The sequence below is a fragment of the Dermacentor albipictus genome, chromosome 4 (genome assembly GCF_038994185.2).
Source record: "Dermacentor albipictus isolate Rhodes 1998 colony chromosome 4, USDA_Dalb.pri_finalv2, whole genome shotgun sequence".
In the NCBI taxonomy this organism is placed as follows: Eukaryota; Metazoa; Arthropoda; class Arachnida; order Ixodida; family Ixodidae; genus Dermacentor; species Dermacentor albipictus.
The window spans coordinates 38,978,028-39,001,587 of NC_091824.1; the positions used below are offsets into that span (position 1 = coordinate 38,978,028).

Consider the following 23,560-nt stretch of genomic DNA (forward strand, 5'->3'; position numbering starts at 1 on the left):
TGTATCGATTCATGGTTGAACTTTACTACTATGTAGTTTGTGTTCCAACTTGTATTTGACTGCACCAATTTGAAGCTTATCTATAAACTCATACTGGATCTATACTAATTCATGATTGGTCTGTGCTAATTTGTAGTTGACATGTTCAAATTTGTAATTGGCCTGTACCAACTCGTCAATCTGTAATAGCTGTAATAACCAATTCATGGTTGATATGTTACAACTCATATTGGAATGTACCAGCGAGTGGATCTGTAAGATGTGTACCAACTCATGGTAGGATCTGTACCAACTCATGGTCGATCTGCACTAATTTGTAAGTTCCAACTCGTAATTGGCCTGTACCAACTTGTAGACCTGTAGGATCTGTACCAATTGACGGTCCATCTATATTGATTTATAGCTGATAAGTTCCAACTTCTAATTGTCCTGTACCAATTCGTGGATCTGTAGGACCGGCACTAATTTCTAGTTGACAAGTCCGAACTTTTAATTGTCCTCTACCAAGTCGTGGATCTGTAGGATCTGTACTAATTTGTAGCCGATAAGTTCCAACTCCTAATCGACCTGTACTATCTTATAGATCGATCTGTAGGATCTGTAACAGTTGATGGTCGATCTGTACAAATTCATAGTTGATACATTTCAGCTGGTAACTGACCTGTACCAACTCGTAGTGATCTGTACCAACGTGTAATGGACCTGTACCAACCCGTAGTAGATCCATTCCAACTCGCCCACCCGTCAACTTTGTTGCAGGAGCTTGCGCGCCTGCAGCGGCTAGCCCGGGTGGCGCAGCAGCGCGCGGCTGTGTCGCCGTGGCCCAGTCGATCGGGTGGCACCGACGAGGAAGACCCCCGGCTACAGCACATCGGCCTCTTCCTGCTTCTCAACGGTGCCCCCGTGCAGCCGTACCTGCACCGAGTGCTGCTTGAGCAGTTTGCACAGCCGGATTTGGAGAAGGACCCCGTTGGGGCACCCCTGCGACAGGTGCGGTACCTTGGGAGGCAGCCGTATCAGCGCAGAGCCGAACAGTATCCGGGTCTTGGTTGGGTTAAGGCATTAGAGATTAAACGCCTTCAGTCAAAACATATCTATTGCACTACCTGACATTTCAGAGCTAGCTTGGCGCTGATGGCTCCTTTTATCACCAATTTAAATAGAAAATGCAGCGCCCTTCCATCGTCACTTCTTAGACAGCCCCTAAACCACCTCAGACACTTTTTTACACAATTGAAATAAACGGGCCTCGTGTACAGAATGCCGTGGCGATCATCTTTGGCGAATGCGGCAGTGCTAGACGGTAGTGCTAGGTGCCATGGGAAGGCCACAAATAAAAAGAAGAAGAAGAAGAACGTGCTTCTCTCCTGGCCTTTCCAGTGCCTTCTTCGTGCATCATGATGTCAACAGGGCGCTCCAGGTGATGTCACCAGAGTAAACACTGCCAATTGGTCAACCTGCAGGAATTAATGACTTTCGGTTCGTCTGCTAGCGCACCTCCATGCAGTCGCGCACGCCTGCTCACTTGTTGCTTGTTTATAGTGCTCACATGTGTTCCGTGTTCTAGTTTGCGATTTGCAGTTCCACATTGCTTGCGTGTCGAGTACAATAGTTCTCTAATCTTACATCGTTATAGGCCAAAATTATCAGTGTGCTGTTGTTGGCTGCAAAAGCACTGAGCGGAAGTACAAGAAGATGCAACATCAGCTGTCCGAGGAGGACGCCCTGCGTCGTGCCTGGCTCGAACGCATTGGCATTCCATCAAGTGGCAATTTGAATGTTTGTGAATGTAATTTTGCTCACAAAGATTACAACCACGAGTCGTACCTGCTGCTCAAATAGGACTGCAATGTGAAGCTTCGAGTTTTACGAAAGCACCCTCCTACAGCGTCCAATCTCACGTCTGTGCCGTGACCGAGTTATTGTTTGCTCATCCTCACACCATTGTTCATGCTTTGCCATGTGTCCACCAAAAATGTAATCGCACGCGCTTGCTTCTTACGAAAAAACTGTGTGTATGCATACACCTCCTGTGGTTCGGTATGCATATCTAAAGACATATTGCTGGAAAGGTATCCAGGCTATTGTTAACGGCAGCAGCAGTACGCAGGCTCTTTCAGCTATTTAGTGCTGTATTTTGAAATACTTTTTTTGCACATAATTTCTTGCCCGTTGGCATTTGCTTGCGCAGTGCTACCGCTGTAGGCGGAAACGGTCACTCAGCGCTACAGATGAATGAATGGGGGGGGGGGTGAACTAGAAGTGTGCTTGTTACTTTAGTAAGTGGAGGTTTACTGCAGTTCATATGACTGAAACATACCAACTTTACTTTGTACAGTAAAACCTTGTTAATTCGTACCCACTTAATAAGCGATTCCAGTTTAAATTAGTCGTGATGAATTAGTCTTGTCAGCATCGAACCTAATGTATTGGTTGACCGCTTAAGCCGTAGCCACTTACTGCATGCCAAACAGTTGGTGCGTAACATTTACTTCATTTTTCGGGACATAGAAGTGCGTAATCGGCGAAATGTCGTGCAAGCAGGCCATGGATAGTGAAATTGTGGCACACGAAGTGCAGTCGCCACCAATAGTGACGTCAAAACGTGGTAGCCATGACGTGTTTACTGCTCGCATAATTTACGACACTTCCACGTTTTCCATAACAATGACGTCAAGGTGGATGATGATCGTTTCGTATCTGACGTGAGGCCTGATGGAAAAACTGGCTGACGGAAAGAATTGCCGAGTTTGAGGATGCCATCATCACCGCAAGGCCACCACAGTGGCAAGTGAAAATCAGATTTCTTGCTGCCTGCTCATAAATAAAACTTCTCTGCGTGTGTGTTTGAGTGAAAATTAAGATTTTTTTCTTTTTCCTGGTATGTTTATAGCTGCTCATCTGCCATTGTCGGTTAATTAGTACATCGCCTAGTGTGTACTTGATCCACATTCCCCACCAACTACATATTAACAACGTTTATATAGCTGTCTAATACTTTTTTGTCGCTATCATTGCTGTGCCTTTCGGGTGAAACTGCAACTTTTTTAGTTAGTCGTGGGCCGAGCTCTGGCCAGCAGGAATATGTCTTTTAGGTGGGTCGGCCCGGCATTGGAGCTCAAATTGGGCCCGAAATCTTTGTTAGTGCTCCACTTTAAGGAGAAAGTCACATTATCCATAAGCCCACATGTTTGCCTGCGCACAGTTGAAGGCAGGGCTCACAATGGCAGGGAAGGTGCAACCCATTAAAACTCGTGCAACATTAATGCAGGGGCACCGAGCAAGAAGCACAAAGCTGAGCTTGCTGCATCGGCCTTCTATCTCTGTTACAGTAAAATTTCGACATGACGAACCACTCGGGACCGCCGAAAATCGTACGTTATTCGGAAAGGTCGGTTATAGTTAAAGCCCCAGAATTAATACTTCCTCCCATCTGCCCATTAGTATAAGTCGTCTCCATTCGAGCTATCAACATAAATGTCGCTGTTGGCTCTCGGGCCGCACTGCTGCTTTCTTTCATAGATTCTGCCGCCGTGCACCACCGAAGTACTGTATAATAAGAGCGCTGCGTGCAAAGAAGATGCTAAAAAAACTGCCGACAAAAAAGGAAGCTTCATGTCGCCTCCAAAGCACCTTTCTTGTTGTTTGTTTGTTTTTCACATTCCTTGTCGTGGACCCCCCCCCCCAACTGTCACACTCGAGGTGGACACCTGAACTGTTCCAAAGCACAAGCAGGCGAAAGGAACACCATCCACAAAGTACAAGGTGCGACCATGTGGCATCCTCACGAGTACGGAAGTTACATTCCTCCACGCGCTTAGCTAGTACGGCCGCAGAAAGAAACGTGTAAGAAAGAGGCATGCGCAGAAAGAAGGGCAAACCTGATGAATTAGTGACATTCTGTTGTACTGAATACAAATGACGTTCGCAGTAGTGGACCCGTGTTTTCCGGCAATCTTCTATTTATGGCACAGAAAGTTCTTTTTTCCAGTTTTTAATATACAAAAGGGCTAAACTGTGAAGGCAGTTGGATTATCGTAAGGTCAATCTGCGCAACAGATGAAAGGACCACATATCAAGTGTCTCGATAACCGCTCTGCGCGTAGCCGGTGGTGACGGTAAAGAGCATTTCATCGTCAGGTTTGGGGCGGTTTGACACCTGGCAGTGAATCTAAAAGCTGGAGGGTCACAGCAAGTTTGTGCGATGTTCTCTACGCCTCCCCTTCTCCTCCTTGTTCATCCACCATTTGTTGCTTTTGTTTGTGAGGTGGTTTGTTTGCTTTCCGAATGTCGCGCGGCTGCTGCGAATACATCTGCGCTGATTTCGCACCAAACCGTAGCTTCAGTCGTCGACGTCAGACGAAGCAGTCCTTAATGGCTGAGGCAGCATGTCCGTGACAATAATTCGTCACCGGCCGACATGGTAATGGGCCGCAAGCCATCGCAGAATGCATGCTGCCAATATGTTCATGCGTATGGCTCATCGAGCATTGACTGCTGTTGCAGCGACGTGAAGTTTGTCGCCGCATATGCGACACGATCTGCGTGTCTCTCTCTCAGCGGCTGATTGGCCCGATCTTTGCACATGATTTCACACTTTATGAAATGCGCGCCGCTTTTGTTGCCGTTGCCCATGTCTATGTCATGTTATCATTTCGATCAGTCCTATTGACCCGGACGAACCTTGTAGTACCGACAGAGGCGGACCTGGCCTACGGAGCACTTGCAGGGACAAACTCCGCTACTGCATCAGCGGGGTGGCCCATTTGTGGTGCACTCGGAGCTTCTTTAGTGCCGAAAAAGAAGTGAAATTCCTGCTTGCTTGAGCGGCATCAAGCACGAGGGGCTTGGTGGTGTACGCGATATGTGGCACTATATGAGCGTCCATACCGAGTATATATTGAATGTTCAAAAAATGGAATAGTAGATGTTCGATTTGTGAATGGAATTTTTAAAATGTTCACTTTGCGATTTAATTCGGTGATATTCGAGTGTTTGCACACTCCTGCTGGTGGTGAGACCTACGAGTGCGAACATACTGATGGTGAGCTCACCGCGACGGCCCATCACCAAGCACTCCGGTCGCCACACGGTTTAGGCTGCTAGGCACAACCAGCGCCACTTTGTGGGGAGTCTGCGGCGAAAGTTGTGGTTTTGGGCCAGTTGTCATGGCAGCAACTTAGTTCGTGGCCACGATGTTTGCGGCATCGTGCGCTCGGGTCCCTTCCCAAAGCACTGTGCTGTGTCTGAAATTTCAGTTTTGCCATTATACATTGGTGCTGGAGGCTGGTGGCAGTGCCATGGAAATCGGGTAAGTCCTAAAGATGGTGTACCTGAACAATTAGACCGAGACTGCATTTAAGCTTTTTGCTTCCAGAAGATGTAAATTTGGGGCACTTGTGAACAAACTGCTTGCTATAACCAATGCTGTGTCGGATCCCCCATTTTCGATTTTGTTATAGGAGTAGAGTACTGTACCGAAACGAATTTTATATTTATATTTTAGATTTTGTTATAGCAGTAGAATACTATATGAAACGAATTTTATATTTACTTTATATTCTTGTTTGTTATATTGGGCTCCGACTGACTCACATCCACGTTCTTTATATTGAGGTACGACTGTAACAGCAAGCATCCTTAACACCTTCCAGGAGGCCCTGCGCTGGCTGACGGAGCTGTCTCCGTCGGGTGCCGCCGGGGACGTGGAGATGGAGGCGGTGTACCGAGGCTGGCACATGCTGTACTGCCGCTTCCGGCACTTGGCCAGTGCGCTGACCATTGGACTGGAGCACTACTGGGCACACCGGCTGCCGTCGGCTGTCCACCTGCTGGGCGCCGCCTGCGCCCTCAACGAGGCTCTGCTCGCCAGGCCCCCGCCGGCCGAGTCCCACTCCCGGTACCTGGGCTTCGACCCGAGGCTGCTGGCCTACTGCCGACGCATGGCGCTGCTGGTACGGCGTCCTTTTTTTTTATTATTTCAGGATGCAAAGGCATAGGCCAAAGCAGTAATTCGTGAGCGCTGTCGCTGACCAATAATTCAGACTCCACAGCTACATGTTCAGTAATTGGGAGTGCAAAATAAAGATGTCTGAAAATAAGCGACCTTATTCTGCAAGTTGCCAAAAAAAGATGTGCTGCAATCGTGGATAATCACTTTCAGGGATATTTTCATTTTCACCACATTTCACGTGACTAGCGCCAGGACGCATCAACGTCTGCTAGCCGTGGCATTCTCGGTACAGTGTGTTTGACCTGCATTATGGTTGCCCCGCTTTTTGAGTGCCATACGGCCACTGTGAAGAGATCTTCATCAACAGAGTGTCATATTGGGACTTTGGTAGCCGACTTTCAAATTTGACAAAACTAATTTTTCTTTTTCATCCGAATTTTCCTTTTTTTGGCCTGCTTGATTATTCTGATATATTTTTATGGCTCTTCTGAGGAAAAAATTGGCCAGCAACTGTACTCCTTTGAAAGCAATGTTGAACTTCAATGCCACGAAATTTCTATATAACAAACCGCCTATTTTACTGGCTTCGTTATACAAACTTCCATATGACAAAAATCTTGAGATAGAGTATTTAACTATTCTCAACTTCCTGTTCATAGAACACCATATATTTGATACCTCACTATAATGAAGTGTGTTTGTACACGATTTTGATATTATGAAATTTCACTGCTGCCGCAAAAGAATACCGAGGCAATAAAAGGAAACTGTCGCGGACGCAGATAGTCAAATGGTTGAATTACAGTCGCCGTCCGATAAATCGGGCCGTCCGAAAACTCAAGTGCATGCAGAAAACACACTATTATATTTCCGTGGCTAGGGGTAAAAAGTTCGAAAAATTGGACGGCGAAAGGTTTGAGCTTCCGAAATTTCTGACGTTTTTATACATTGGCTCTATTGGGCACCCGCCGGTGCAGCGAAGGAGTCCAAATTATTGGGCACGTCTGAATAATCAGGCATCCGAAAAATCGGACGCTGACCGTACATGTGGCTGCTTCGAACGCACATCTTCAATTGTGTGGCGCACAACAGAGAGCAGCCGCTGAAGAGGAGCGGCATAGCCGCAAGACCCTCTTGCCGTCATGTTCCGTGTAAACTCGAAGTGCAATAAAATCCTATTGTGCCGTATGCTGCGAGTGTAAGGGAAAGCGTGCGAGGGTTGAGCCAAGAAGGATGGTGGTTTGATGCCCGCTGTCTTCCTTTGCGAGCAGAAAGAGGGGAAAGAGAGTGAATGCGAAAGCATTGCAGGCTTTTGTGTCCTCCAATGTGTAGATATGGTCAGCATGGCTTAAAACCGTATCTCGTCACTAAATCCCAAATTCAATGAAGTGGAATTTTTTTCTCATTGAAATTTGTTTTTTCTGCTTGCCTCATACAGTAGGCTTCCATTAATTCGGCTTCGGTTTGTTTGATTTTTTCATTAATTCAATACTAAGCGAAGCACCCGGCCAGTGCCTATGCATTTCTATGCATTTCTATGGGTCCTAGCTTTCATTATTTCAATCCTGAAATTGCCCTTTGCTGGATGATTCGAAGACCCCTTTAGTGGCAATGCCTGTCTCTGTGGAGCCTAGAGGGCAGTGAATCATTCTCAACAGAATTTCCCATCGAAAATGCCTATTTTCAGCGTGCCTTAGAAAGATTTTTAAGCATTAACCGTAGCTCACACTGTCTGATTACAGCACTTAGCCGATTGTAACCCTTACATTTGCTTTCTTTTTCAAGAAAATTGGGCCAGAAATTGCTTTCACGGTGCAATTGGATCTAAAACCAAAACCACCTTCACAGCGTCCATATAACCGCGTACAGTTGAAACCCGCAATAACGAAATCCTGCGACAACAAAACTCTCGTGACGACGAAATATTTTTTTACTTCGGCGAATGCCCATAGGATTCAATGCATTTCGTACCCCTCGACAACAAAATGTCGCTTTACTACAATTCCGCATCACTGAAATTTGCCTGATTGTAACCCCGCATATTACCCACTCGTGCAAAGCTAGCAGGCTCCAAATTGTGCTCAAACGTGATTGCTTTGCACCAAAATTGCATAAAATACCAGCACATTACACTTGCGTGGCCACTGCCATTTTTGTTTACAAAAACAACGAAGCGCTAGTAAAGATTGCATGCACTGGAATTGCATCGTGGTCGCCATCTTGTTTATTGATTGCCCATTTGAAGCTGGCGCGCACGTTGCTATTGACATGTGACAATCGTTTTTGCACACCTGGTGCGGTGCTTAATGTGCGCCTCAGTGAGAAAAATGCAACAAAAACAAGGAAATCCACATCCCACCAATGTGGAATTGTTTAAGGCACCTGAGATGGCGGTCGTATCGTGGAGTGCCACGCATCGGGCCGTGATTGAGTGACCATCCGGGAATACGCATCCCTTGCTTCAAGAATGCTGGTTTTGGTGCCACCCAGCCGGCATTGCATGCAGATTTCACGTCTGTTGCGTGAAGGGGCCGTAATCTCGATCGATTGCATTCGGGTATACAAGATACGATCACTTTCACGATTGCACCAGACACGTCGGCGCCTACAGGCGACAGTGTGTGCTGGAAAAATGCTGCTTGAATGCTGCTTAAATGTTATTGATAGTAATAACTGTTGTCTGTTATCACCAAACCTTGTGTAATCTGACCTTATGCGCGACGCGAATTGTGTAGTACTTTCTGGAAGACTTGCGGGCACCAGCAATTACACTAGAACTCTCGACGGGTGATAAAAGCCGACGAGCTTGACTCACTGATCACATTTCGACGATCGACGACTGTGTTTGTCGCTGTTGTGATTTGAGTGTAACTTGCTTTTGTGGGCACAGGTTCGCCCAATAAAAAGTTAGTTAAGCTATTCACGGTTTTACTGCTGTGTTTTTTGTACCATCACTACTACATGACAGTATCCTTGAACAAGCTTGGCAAAGTAGGCTAACGAAATTTCGGCAGCAAAGTTTCATTCTGCAACGAAGTACATATCTGTGCTGTCTCATTTCGCAACAATGAAGTTCTTGTGAAAGCGTTTTTTTTTTTTTTTTTTTTCGTTTGCCATCAATTTCGTTATTGCGAGGTTCAACTGTAACACAAATGTATTGGGGCGATGCTGACTTTAGAAAACCAGCTGTCATTGTGGAACACATATTACCGTATTTTCTGGTCTATAAGTCACCTTTGTATAAGTCGCAGCCCCTTCAACACGGCAGTTTTTCCGGAAAAGAAAACATGTATATAAGTCGCACCTGTTTATAAGAGGCGCCTGTTAATTCGGTAAGCGACTTAAAAACTCGTTGAAGATCAAGTCGTGAGGAAGTGTGACGAAAATCACGCCTGCAGCGGCTGCCGCCTCTGCATGCATGCCACGGTAGGCAGTGCCGACGCACGTGCAAGTGCCTTCTGATGTCTAGGCTATACTTTTCAGAAATATTTTATTCTGCTAGCATGAAACTGCTATTGATAGCTTATGTGGTGGCGTTTAGTCAAAGCCATTGAAGTCATCCTCCTCCAAGTCGCTTACAAACAATGCAGCTACTTCAGGTTGGAGTCCTGCTGGCACTTGGTTAGTGGCGTCATGGTTAGCGAGGCTGCGACGACACACGCAAAGCGAGGAGCAATAACGGTAACGACTGCAATGAAGTGTAGTTGCTGTACATGGCAGATGGTGACGTGCGTTGGAGCGTCATTTGATGGCCACTCGATACAAAGGGCGTGGCCATAGTGACCAATCCGATTTTGGCTTATATAAATCACATCGTTCTGTAAGATGCACCAACAAATAATTCAAAAAGAAAGAAAGAAAACGTAACTTACGCACCGGAAAATGTGGTAAATCCTTGCCTGTGTTTCTTGTTAAGAAATAGGGTGCGCATTAGGTTTCTACTTTGCTTAGTGGTTGTTTTAATGTAATTTCTCTATTAGTTTCCTACTTTGGACATATATAAAGTCCTTGATTTGGGGGCATGTTATAACCGGGAAAATACTGCCAAATGAATTGGCAGTGTGTCTAATGGTTTTTTTTTCTGCACCTTGTTTAATTTGACCTGCCACATAATTCGGTCCATTACCTAGTCCCGTCAGGGAAGTTGACTGTAATTAAATTTTGTGGCCCCTTCTGTGTAAGAAAAATCTGCCGGCAACTGTATTTATTTGCATAAAAGGTTGTTCCAATATAACAAAATTTCATTATGTTGAAGTAACGTGCCAATTTTTATTTTTTTACTAGCTTTGTTATATTGCGGTTTAACCATACCCTAGAAAGTCTTGGTGAAAGAACAGCAGAAGGGTACCTGCTTTGAGCGAGTTCTTACAGACAAGTGCCTGAAGCAGGTGAAGTCGGTAACAGTGCAGTCACTGAATGAGTCGCTGTGATCTAAGAGCACTGCGTTGCTTGTCGGGCTCTGCTGTTCCAAGTCTCTTGCCGACTTTGCGCTGCATCTAAAAGCAAATCAGTCATCGTTAATAAAGTGTATGCGCATCCCTTGGAAGGCTTGTGCTCTAGGCAAGCTTAATTAAAGAAGTAAATGTGCTGTAATCCCCCCCCCCCCTCTGTGTTTTCATCGGTGTTCCTTGTTGTGTGAAATATTACGAATTTTAAGTTAAAAGACTGGCAGTTACGCACATGTCTTGTGCTTTAGCTAGAGAGACTACTTTCCGCACTGGGAAATTTGCCCCCCTGAGCCGAGATGCTTCTTACGGCTTGCAGGCGCTGAATGAATACTGTGCGCGGCAGTTCGAGGAAGGCAGCTTGCGGGACGCTCTGGGTGCCCTGAGGCTGATGACCGACACGGTGCTGCCGCACCTGGCACCCCTGATGAGTCCCGTGGCGGGTGCCCAAGACACACGTGCCGTCGAGGAGGTGCGCAGCCGCTGGTGCGCCATGCTGGGACTCGCCATGCCAGGTGGGTGGGGCGCAGCTTCCTTTCTTTTATGCGAAGCGTATTAACGTAGGTTTCGGGCCTTCGCGCGACGCCCGGCGGTGGCCACCATTGACCCTGAAGTGGGGTCACGTGACATGACGTCACGTGATGACGTCACACAGGCTGCAGATGGGGCCTCATATCGCTCCGTCGGTCACCTCCCGGCGGTGGCCACCATTGACCTTCAAGTGACCTTCAAGTAGGTCACGTGACATGATGTCACACCGGCTGCAGATGGGGCCTCATATTGCGCCGTCGGTCGCCTCCCGGCGGTGGCCACCATTGACCCTGAAGTGAGATCACATGATGTGACGTCACGTGATGACGGCACACCGGCTGCAGATGGGGCCTCATATCGCGCCGTCGGACGTCGCCCGGCGGAGGCCTCCACGCTTCGGTTCGCGCCGTCGCGCGCGACGCGGCGGCGGCGCCACCATCGTTGCATCACGTGATATGTGACGTCACGCCAGGGATGAAGCGGCGCGCGCCCGCCGTCGCATCAGTCTCTGTGCCCGCAACCGCGCCAGCGTCTTTGCGCCGGGCGTGTATGCGGTCAAGATGCCTCCAAACGCTAAGGATACGCTAAGGTTAAGCCTCCAGTTTTTTTTTTTGTTTTTTTTTTTTTTTTACTTACAGCAAACCTTTTAAAGGGACACTAAAGGCGAATACTAAGTCAACGTGGACTGTTTAAATACCATTCCAGAAACCTCGCCACGCTTGTTTCGTGGCAAGAAAGGACTTAGTTTATGAGAAAATTGCATCTGAAGAGTCCGAATGAGAGTTTGAAATTCACATCTCCCGCTACCCAGTGGAAGGAGTGGTGACGTTGCATACGCCCTTTGCTGCCGTCAGTGAGTAAAGCCCAACAGAGGGCGGCACTGAGCCAAGACAGAGTGGTGGATTCGCCGCTGCAGCTGCTTTTTGGTCAAGTGACGTAGACAGTTCAGGCTACCCGGGACATCACATGGAAGTTGAATTATCTGCTACTTGCAGTTTGTGCGAGTTTCACGACCCAGCAATACCAGCGCAGCACTACACGACAACAAAACTACTGAAGCGCGAAAGAGTGGGCGGTGCAGAGTCGAGCGAAAACGGAACCTTTCGACTGCCCGTGTCGTTCTCAAGAGTAATTTCAATGAGTTCTTTTTTTTCTAAAGGTGAACTAGAACTGGACAAGGAGCATTTTATTTCATGTTATAATACAATACAAGGATGTTTTTTTGCTACGAGTGGTTGAGTACTAGTGACGAAATTTCATTGAAGAGTGCTTTTGTCATAGGGCAAGTGCTTGGAAAGTCCCGGAGGAGTCTCCAATCATGTCCTGCACTTACCTCAATTTCTCAAGTATTAAGGCTCTGTTCGGGATAATATTTACACCTTATAGATTCTCGAACACTAATCTGTCACCTCAGCATGACTTAATATTTACCTTTAGTGTCCCTTTAAGGAGAGGGACCCTGTGGCTGAAAACGTTTTTCTTTAATTCTTTGTCGGTTTTGACGAAACTTGCTGAGTTTATGTATTTCAGTGTGCTAGCTTTCAGTGTGCTAGGGTCGATTTCTTTCGCCATATGCAACTGCCCACGGTCGATTCTTTTATTGCAGATTCCGATTCTTCTTGGGGATTTATTTCGAAAAAAAAATTACCATAATTTTTCTAGGGTGACCGTAAAGTGAGAAAAAAATATTTTGCATTGGTATATGTATATGCACTCTTCATTCATGAATAACAACAATAAAAGAGGAAATAAACTTAGCAGAATTAAAAATTTGATGCATTTTTATGCACATAGTTCAAGGCTTTAAAAATCCGCGCACGAGAATATTTCGCAAGCCTCAAATGTTCCTGCTCTTACACTAATACGTACGTCCATCGCGTAATCGAACCGCGTAGGTGCGCGCACTCAAGAAAACTGTTTGGCTGTGTGCCCATCAAAAAAAGCAACACGTGTGACAAACTTCTGCTAATCTTCATCTTATCGCCAACCAGCTAAGGCAATTAGTTTATGCAAGTCTTAAAAAAAAAAAAAGAAACGGAAACGCATGCACGGTGGCATCCTTCCTATGCGCACCCCTGTGAGCACTAAACGAGCGAGAAACAAGCGGTCGCCCTTTGAGCGATTAGGAACGCGATAGTCATCAGTTTTTCAAGCGCAAAAAGCCGAACCCGCCCGTGAAACAAAATCCAAACGGCCACCCGCTCGTGCGCACGCCAATGCGCGAGTGGTAGTATGTAGATGCACGGGAGCAAACTAGCGCTAAAAGAAACCATGCAACGAAAACTGAGAGAGGGAGGTGCGCAAAAAAAATTCCCTGTATCCCCACGTAGTGGCAGCACACGACAGAAAAGAAAAAGTTAGGAAATTGGCACACTTTTTAAACATACAGACAGCGCTGTAAATATACGGCATCGACCATTTTCGGACTTGTTCGCAGTGCCGTATATTTACGTCATTGACCGTCAAAGGTTTAAATGTACATCCAATTTTCTTGCAGAGTAAATAACTTTCCAGAAAGTGACGAAATTCAGCTTTATTGCACAAATTGCTTGGAGATTAGCTATCTACCAAACTATACATGGTATAATACATATCAACATATGAAAACGATGTGGAACTAACAAACAGTGCAAATAATCAAGTATGGTGTTCTAACCCAATTTTATATCATATGAGAACATCGTAAACTTCATTGAAAGAAACCCATCTAACTGCAAAAAAGAAACTTTTTTTATTTTCTAAAAATGCAACAACGTTGTTTTGCTTATTTGCACTTTACACAGATTTGCCTCTCTGGAAAAAAAAAAGTTAGTGATAGCACAAGTAGAAGCGGAGATAATGCACCTCTGATACAGCATCATCATCAAAATTGTGTCTTTAAGAAAACAGCAAAAAACATTTCACAACTGATATATTCAAGGAAAGTTTGAAAGAATAGCACCAAAGGCCATCAGTAGGCACTAGGTATAATTCATATCTGTTTGGCCGTTGCCGGTCGACAACATAGCATGCACTGCTATGTTCACTTCAAAAGGATTGCACGGTTTCGGGTCCTCGATTCCCTGTAAGCTTCGTTCCGACGCAACTTCACCGCAGATCTCACAAACCACAGTCAGTTTAGTAGCGAGATCGTAATCTTGATCGCTCTGCACCAGCTACGCAGAACCACCGCAAGTATTACAGGAGGAAACGCCGAGAAGATTGTTCACTGCTGCAAGTCCGACGACAACGTACAGAGTAGTAGGCTTTGCGACCGAGGCTGTTGCACTGTCGGCAGTCGGATCTTCAACGAAACGCCAAATTTCTCGCTCCGTGGCCGTCGTAGATGCGATGTTGTTGTGCATAGCTTTCTCACGTGCTCTTATCTTGTCCTCTTCCTCTTCACTTACGACAGTCGTGTTCAATTCTTACGCGAGTGTAACCGGCATGTAGATATGCGTGATCAGGCAAAGCAGAGAGGCGTAGACATTTGGCGGCAGTACGACTTCAGCGGCGAGTTGCCGGGTATCCTGTGTTGACTGCGACGACGAAATCGCTTTCGATAGTTTATTGCGTCTCGTACGTTTCCGCCCGTAACGATTCACAGAATGAAACTTTATCTGACCTCCAGCATATCCACCGTCACAGTCACGAGACTAAGACAAAATGGCGACTGTTTTCATCGTTTGAGCGCTCGTGGCCCTTAGAGCCAATCATGACTCGCCACCTTGGTCACATGCTCGAACTGAATAATAATATCGTGTGCCACAAATTTCTTTTTCTATTTTTTTTTTTTTCATGGCCACAGTGCTAGAAATGTTGCCGACCGACGAACAAAGAAAGCCAGAAATATGAGCTTTCGAATGATACCAAAATAACACGGGCAGAGCGAGTAGTTACCGAGTTATGCGCAGCAAAAATCGGGTGCGATTTGTCCCCAATTTAAAGGGCAACGCTTGTGGATTCACATCTTTAGATCACGATAACGGAATAACTGCGCTGTATTTTGTACGTAACTAAATTTCGGAGATAGGCTCAGAAACGTGTCAGGAACACAGAAAATAAAAATTAAAAATTCGAATTTTGGACCAATTTTCGGTCTGAAAGACCCGGGTCCCCCTTAAGAGGTTTTGCAGCAGCTTTTGTATGGTAAAGGCCAGCTAGCATAGTAGCATTGGAGTTCCAAATTCTTGCTTTGGAAAATAATTACAGTCAACGACCGATTTTTTTGGACCCTCTAGGGAGCGTAAAAACGTCCGAAAATTCAGGCAGTCCGAAAAAATGAATGCATGCAAAAAGATGCATCTTTTTTTTCTTTTTTTCTCGGATCTAGAGGTAAAGGGCGAAGTACCAGGCTTCCGAAACCCTGCCAAAGCATCAGTGAAGTGGCTCAAAAACTCTGTATGCAGCCGACTGCCGGTTTATTATGTACATGTGCATCGTCGGGCAGCCGGTGTTTTTGCTGCAGTGGCTTGAAGAACTTGTTGATTGTTGTTTGGATGGCATTGTGGTTGCGTGCGATTATATTTGCCTCGATCTGAGCAAGGGTCATGTCGTGCCGCGCTTCGATGCCATCGGCGACGGCGTTGAAGACGGAGTGGGGGCCATTGAATGCAAGCGAAATCCTCAAGTTGCGAACAGTGGAGTTCGCTGACGAGCGTCGAAGCACCTAGGCCTAGCATCGCAGAGCACACTTGACACAACAGCACAACCACACACCACGCTAGCCAAAACGTGTCCTGCGCAAACAAACGAAATGGCGCCGATCCGGAAACTCCGCCGGAGGCGGAAGTGCGACGATGAACATAGCCAGTGTGGCCAGACCAAATCGGTCTGTGACGGCTAAATTCGGCTAGTTGTGGTTCAAAGCGGTGATATGCTTTGGCAGGAAGTCGATTTCCTTCGCAAGGGCGCTGCGCGAGGAGCCAAAGGACCTTCCGTCGCATCAAAAAGTCAGAAAAATTGGACGGCGGGGGGTTCGAGTGTCCGAAACTTCAGATGTCCTTATACATTGATTCTACGGGGCTTGTGGCGGTGCCGCGAAAGCGTCTGAAATATCAGGCATGTCCGAAAATTTGGCCGTCCAAAAATTCAGTCGTTGACTGTATCAGTGTTAATAAAATAAAGGTTACCTTGTGTACATGTCACACAAATAGGTAACACCTTCCTTGTGCTTCTTTTTCTTTTGCCAGTAAACTACTTTTTGTTTCTCGCGTCGTGTTCTACTAGCTCCACGTTGGAGGTCAGCCATGAGGTTTTATGTCTGTGGTGGTTAAGAGCGGCCAGCAATGCACCCTGTGTGGGAGCCCTGAAGCAGCCGATGACCAGGACGTCAGTGATGAATCATCACTAAGAACAGAGGCCCCTAGTATTTATGATGAACGGTTTTGGAACCCACTTATACAGCTCTGCTTTCCATGATCCATCAGTCGCTCAGGTACACCTGCGAAGGATTTATTTTCGCCTGCTAAATGGATTCCTATTATACTTGAGTAAAAGGCGCACCCCCAACTTGGCAGAAAATAGGGGGGGAAATGGGGGGGGGGAAGCTGTACATTGTTAGGAACGGCTTCGAAGTCTCGGGCCTAGCTAATGCCACGGACGGCACAGAGAGTGGCTGTATCGAGGAGTGTGCTACCGAACTGAGCCTGACTGGCGGCAGCAGTGACAGCGGTAAGGACTAGGCGTGCCGAATAAATCCGCACTTCTGCCAAGTTGTGCAGGGGCACACAGCGCAGGCAAGCGTCACACTGTGATGCTTGCAATAAGAAGGCTGCAGGATTTTTCACTTCACGTGATTTGCGCGTGTGAGCGAATATGCGCATTATTAAAACAGCAACATTTGCTCTATTGTTACAAAGCTATCACGAGGACTGTAAAGGGTCGGGACCTTTTCAGAAGAAAGAGCTGGCCACATCGTAGGGGACGGACAAGGCCTACCAGACTGCGAGACGGCGTCTCACCTCACGTTCTGCTTAATTCTTGTTCTCGTGTGCGTGCAGCTTGGCATGCACGCTCCTCTCGTGCACTTCCTCCTCCTCCTTGCACGCCACTCCCCATAGCCGATGACGCCACTTGAAACAAGCGTTTCAGCGCTCCCGGCCCGACGTGAGCCAGGAGTGCAAGGATTGGGCACAGGCTTAAAAATTGTGACTGAAATCTCCTGTCCCTGTCTAAGGGCCACACTTTGTACAGATCGTGAAAAAAAAAGAAGAATGTTCAGCCCTTACAAGAGTGCACTGTGCGGTATTTCACCTGCCAAATGGATATTGTTTCGTTTTGGAGTTGAGACGTTGGGCATTACAACAATTCTTTGCGTTGTTTAATTAGTGAAAGTTTGTTGATTAGGTAAAGTCACTGCAATTTTTTATTGCGAGTTGTGACCACCTTTGATGCCCAAAACATTACCAAATAATTTCTCTGTATAACAAAATATTTAACTTTTCATAACTTCTTGTCCGTAGAACACCATGTAGTTAGAACATCAATATAATGAAGTGTGGTGTTCGTATGCGACTTCAATATAACAAAATTTCGCTTCCGCAGCAAAGGAATGCCGCGATGAAAAATGGAAACCTCCATGGATGCAGGTGGTCAAATGATTGAATTACAAGCGACTGTTCACAAATGCACCTCTCAAATTGTGGCCACTCCGCAACAAGAGTGACTGCTGAGGTGGAGCCGTATCACATTCCGTATAAAGTTCCGCAACAAGAGTGACTGCTGAGGTGGAGCCGCAGTGCATTCCGTATAAAGTCCAATTACGGCCAGATCCTATTGCACCCTGCGCACTGTGTGCTTTAGGTGCAAGTGAAGGCGTGCGAGGGTGAAACAAGAAAGATGTTGGCTTCACTAGTGCTGCTTTCCTGCACGAGCAAAGGGAAAGAGGGGTTGCGAGGTCCTGATAACGTGATCAAGTGTCTGTGAGGGGGCTGGGGTGGGGGCAGAGTGGGGGACAAGCTGGTGTGCGATTGGCTGTGGCTGCACTTGGAAGCGCGGCTGAGTGCATACGCAGCCGTGCACCCTGCTTTAGAGGTAATCTGCCGCATGTACAAGGAGTGGGCGTACCGAGATCGTGTGGCACCTTGTAGGCTATCGTGCCTAGTGTATAGTATTCGATGTTGCATAATCTCTGAGTTTCAGGGAGCCGTTCGAGCGAGAAGCAGACGCGGCATTTGCTTCCCGCTGCTGGCTCTTTTCCCGGTATTGCCGTCCCAGTGCAGGCGACTCTATCAGCCGTGGGGCCGGAGTGCACATGAAAGCGTGGCTAATTTCGCTTATTTCGTACCGCCAACGGGAAGATATCGTTGACAAGGCACGAAACCGTATCATTCATTGCTGACTCCCAAATCCATTAGAAACAATTGATTTTTCAGTAAGATTTCCTTCTTTCGATTGCCCGACAATTCGGAAATTTCTGTGGCCCCTTTTCATGTAAGGAAGATCTATCGGTGACTGTACTTATTTTTATTTGCCTAAGAGGTTGAATTTCAATACAACGTAATTTCGATATAACTAAGTAAATTGACGATTTTACCTACTTAACTATATAGAGGTTTAACTGCATCACCGATAATGACATCTGAGGCAGGCAAAAGTGAAAATTCATTTCAAGAAAGTCCGTTTGTGTCTTGAAAGCAAAAGTTTACTCACCTGCTCTCGGCACATGATGCAGCCAACACGAACCTTAGTACGAGCTTCGTTCTTCAACAACAATGAGAAAATGAAGCAGCTGGTAGTGCCTTACAATTTGCCTTGATGAGGTTGAGGATACTTGGGCGTACATCTTCAAGTAGCGCTAGTCCTTAGGAATTTGTAGTCTTCAACGAGGAAGAAAATATTCTTTGAGCTGTTGCTCCCAAGCAGCACTGGGCATCAGAGGGTTGAGCTCATGCGACAGCGTCGCGATGTCTACTACGGGAGACCTTCAATATTGAAGTCTATTACCAGCAAATGGCATAGTTAACCCAGAAGTGCGTCATTGCGAGATTCTTCCCGCATAAACTCGGTGGCAGATGAATAAGCGAACGAATTTCTCCACGCCGGTGACAAAAATGTTGTTCCTCTTCCCTTTGCAGACGAGAAGCAGGAGCAGCTGGAGGACATGTTGAGCAAGCTGCTGGACCCCGGGGCGGACACGCCGGCCGTGTCTCCACTGAGCGTCCCCCGGGTGACGAACCTGTCGGCCGCCTACGAGCAAGTCATGCGACGGCTCACCTCGTCCAAGCACTTCGAGGCAGCATTACGCGAAGAGGGCCTGCCTTCTCTCTCCTAGCCCTCTCCCCCTCCCTCTATTCTTGGATGACCTACTCCTTCCACCACAAGTGTTGTGTCATTTCCCCCCTCTCCCCTCCCTTGTACTCGCACAAGTACACATCCTATTTCTTTTTATTTTCCCCCATTTCTTTAGCACCGTTAACATCTCTTACGCTTTTTCTTTTTTCTTTTGCTGTGAGAGTTTTGTAGGAGAGGCAAGAGTCCCTCTTCTGATTGTTCGCTAGGTGTGTCAACTGGTTTGGTCACTGTTGGGTGCTTGCTGCTGGGCTGGGGCCTGAAACAAGACATCTGCCTTGCGTTAGTTGACGAGTCGTCACAGTTTCTGCCACCTATGTATCCCGATTTTAATTTGTCGTGGTCCTAAGAATTTGAGTAATATAAATTGACATTTAAGATCTTTTTTATTTTCAAAAATTTATTTTCGTTTGTTCGTCGAGTTGTCTGAAGTGTACGATTTCACTCGAGGCAGGTACCGAGAAGTCTGTACATTTGGATGTGAAGGTGTTTCTAAATTATGTAGAAATAAATGTAAAATTAATATACAGTACAACATAGAAGAGAATGTAATTAAAATAGACTGTGAAGCCTTTTGAGTTTGCGGACACAGTATACTTCAGTGAACTACGCGCACAGTGCTTTTCATATGTTTAATATATACCGAAAAGAAATTACAATTCTACCGTGTTATTCAGAGATACAACTTATCCTCAAATCACATGCGTGCTCGCGTGTGTGTTAAAAACATCTAACTTTTATTCTCACTGCTTGTAATGTGTCTTCTGGTGAAAGACGCATATCTTAATTCATTATCCAAATAGAAGATAACAACATGCAATTTTTGTTTTTCCTTTTTTCATTCCCGCACTTTGCACCGATTAACAAGTTTTATGCGGCCCGAAGCTTGTTTTATGATTATTTGACGCGCATTCGTGAAATGCGACCTCATGTATGCATGCACACATTGCTAGACTAGTCTTGTATTACGTGCCTAACCTAACCTGGTGGTTCATAGTACAATTCACTACCAGCGAGCGTCATCTTTGACCCTGCTCAATTTGATGCCTGCAATAGAAGCCCTCAACAGAAGGAGTGTTGGGATGTAGCTTTCGTCTTTATAATTTACATCGGCAGTGTGTGGTTAGTGGGCTGGGCCAGAAACAGTGAAACGGTGACATGATAGCGCAGTGCAAAATTTGAATAAACACATTCAGTGAGGGAAACAGACCCGGTGATCAACAGCCTGTTCTCTTCTTTCGTGTAGCTAGGATTCAGGCAGAGTATTTATTCTCTCTTGTCGTCTGCTTTAAGTTAAACATGCAAGTATCTGTATTGAATGCCTAACGATTTGTTCCGGTGAATTAGCAGCCAGCGCTGTCTGTCCCGTTGTTCCTTAGTCAGCCAGTGCAAAACTGGCAGCGGCAAATTTTGGCTAGGGTGTAGCCATGTCAGCGTGGGTCGTCGAGCTTTCTGTCGTTGTCTGCTTGCCGACTGCATCCGCGCTTCTGCCGAGATGTGCGTGGGCGCTAACGGCACAGACAAGCGCCACACTGTGGTGCTCGCACAAAAAAGGATATAGGCTTTTGCACTGCACATGAGTGTTTGTGTGTTTGTGCCATTAACCTCTGTTTTGCAAACTTTGGAGCTGTTGAGTTTGAAAATTAAGGATGCTTTCGTTGCCCCCGCAATGTTGCTGCACTTTTACAGTGGTGGCGGTGCTGCAGTGAGTAAACTCGTGTGGACAGGGTTTTGTGGTAGTGGCTGGTGTGCGAGTGCGGTGTAGTTGCACCATGCACCGGAGTGGTTGTCGGTGCTGGTTTGTCGATGGTACCATAAGAACACCTCCCCTCCCCCTGCCCCCCTTCAGATTATTTGACGCTTAAAGGGGTGTGCGCAATAGTTTGACTGGTAGGGTCATTGCCTTGAAAGCAGCGCTGGATAAGGGATGGCCTTGTGAAGGGGACCGACTGGCATTGCTGGGCTCAAACTCTGACGGTTCATGAAAAGGGTAAGGGGACACCTCCAAAGTTTCAGTCTGGTCTTGGTGTGGGGCTTTCGCAAAATGCTCATTGGGCAGTTTCAACTTTACACAGTCGGAAGGCCAGTACTCCAAGGTCCGGGGGTGTCGTGTAGCAGTGACAAACGAGATGTGGAAAGTATTTTTATAATTTTCTTGGGTGCGCCAGTGTAAATGAAAGAGAGGCTTATTTTGAATGTACTTGCGTGCACGCACAGAATGGAGGGTTGCCACCATGCAACTTTTAAGCGACTACACAGATACTTACTAACAAGGCGGATCATCTGAGAGTGTGGTACAAGTGACGCAGGTGCCGCCGGTGACAGACGTCGAAGGAACCAACAAACTCAGCTGTGCCTGATGCGTCTGCTATGATTTGTTGCCTTTTCATGTAGCACCTCGCACATTAACCCGGTGCACCGAGATGGTACTACGTCTCGATGCACATCCCACCAATTGGGTGGACGGGCAGGCTTCCCGTGCTCGCCATTTGCCTTGCCCCGCTTGGGCAAAGTCTGCATGCAGCTTAGGGTGTGACAATCTGCCGTGCCGCAGTCTCGGTCGACAAGGTGCACAGCTGTGGAACGTGCTTCGAAGTTATCTCTTGACTTTACCTAATGGCACCTGGTCTCTGGGCTTCCCAGTCCCCGAACAAACGACACCACACCGCATTGAGCTCCTTTTTCATGTCCTATGCATTTGTGTTTGTCATGTCATAGTCTGGAAGGACTTGTAAACTTCCTTTCCTTTCTAGTGAGATTTGAGTGTGCTTTCTATTTAATGGCTCGTGCTCGAGCACCGCACCCCCTTTATCCCCCCACACCCCTGTGAATGCTTCTAGTTGTAGGTTGCAAAGATATGGCAACAATATGAAGAGTGGTGTTTCTAAATTTTCTTTCAATTGTTGTGCATCTCTCTTCTACACGGGCATTGTTGCAATTTCATCTTAGTCTTTTTTTTTTCTCTCTTTAATTGTGCAAACTGCACCTAGCTTGCATTTTACTCTTAACTCTCGAGCAGTGTCATTGCGGTGCCTATACCAAAACATTTGCTTCTTTAGCGACTTGTAAATTTCTGTACAAATGTAAATAAAAACCGTTGTTTGCGTTGCACTTGTGCCTGCTTTACATTCCAACCAGCTGGGCTCTGCACAGCCATGGTGTACACACGTGCTGGATTGCAACCGTATGTATAAGATTGCACTGACATCGCAGTTTTGGCCGATATGGTGGCAAAATAAAGGGAGTGTCATACACATATTTTGCATGTTTTGTATCAAGTGCAATGTGCTCATTGCCGCATTGTGGGCCCAATGTTCTGACAGTTGTTTCTTTTTATGCCAGAGTATTCCATGTGCTGAAAATTTAGCTTATTTTTGCATAACAGCATTATCAAAAAATGCCAGCAGAACAGTATAATTTTATTTTTTCAATTAAGGTTTGTCTCCTCAAATACAGACTCCACGCGTGTCAGTGATTGCACTGACATCACAGTTTTGGCCGATTTGGTGGTAAAATAAAGGGATTGCCAAACACATATTTTGCATGCTGTGTATCAAGTGCAATGTGCCCATTGCCTCTTTGTGGGCCCATTGTTCTGACAGTTATTTGTCTCGGTGCCAGGGTATTCCATATGCTGAAAATTTAGCTTATTTTTGCATCAACATCCTCTTGTACTACGTCTGTGTTTTAAATGCCTGAACATTCTAACCACAAATAATTCACTCGGCTTCCATCAGTGAAGCCTCAAACGTACCTTGGCAGTGAAACCCATCCACAATCAAATGTTGATATAGCGAACGCTGATGTAATAAAATATCGGGGATAACGAAGTAAATAAAATGCTTGCAGATAGCCGATCATTAATATGCGCTTATAATGCATGTTGCATATAAGTTTTTTTATGTACCTGGTTTGACTTGTAACGAGGTTCTCACTGTGATCAATTTCACATTCAGGGCAAATTTGGTGCGTGGCCCATCACCTGGGAAAATATCCCAATGTAAATTATATGCCTGTCCAAAAAAATGAAAGGAGACAAACCATTACCGAAATGCTGATGTCTTTCAAACTGTCTCGCTAGCACATGTTGAACATATTTTGCAGCATTGGTGCAATCAAGTGTCTTCAGCCAGTTTTAAAGTCTCGTAGTTTTAAAGGCCGTTTCTGTGGTTTCGATTTTGAAATGTTGGTGCAGCAATTGTATATGAAACAACTGAAGGCTGGCTACAGACCTTTTTTGTCCACGCTGTAGCAACAGTGTGTTCATGACCCTAGAAAACTTCCGGTCGTGCATTTCTGACAGTCAAGTGTAGCCAAGAAAACGGAAGTATTTTGCGCATCGTTTAATACTGTAGGCACA

General features: G+C 46.2%; 1 protein-coding gene across 4 annotated transcripts in view; it reads left to right on the forward strand.

The window, feature by feature from the left end:
- Window positions 1-22,311, forward strand: part of LOC135911452 (ubiquitin carboxyl-terminal hydrolase 25-like) — an 87,694-nt gene extending 65,383 nt beyond the window's left edge. For all 4 annotated transcript variants that reach the window (XM_065443757.2, XM_065443754.2, XM_065443756.2 and 1 more), the window contains 4 exons: window positions 760-990; window positions 5,655-5,954; window positions 10,718-10,913; window positions 18,987-22,311. In XM_065443757.2, the coding sequence (XP_065299829.1) occupies window positions 760-990; window positions 5,655-5,954; window positions 10,718-10,913; window positions 18,987-19,183 (924 nt within the window). In that variant the 3' untranslated portion in view covers window positions 19,184-22,311. The remainder of the gene's footprint in view (window positions 1-759; window positions 991-5,654; window positions 5,955-10,717; window positions 10,914-18,986) is intronic.
- Window positions 22,312-23,560: the final 1,249 nt, after the last annotated feature.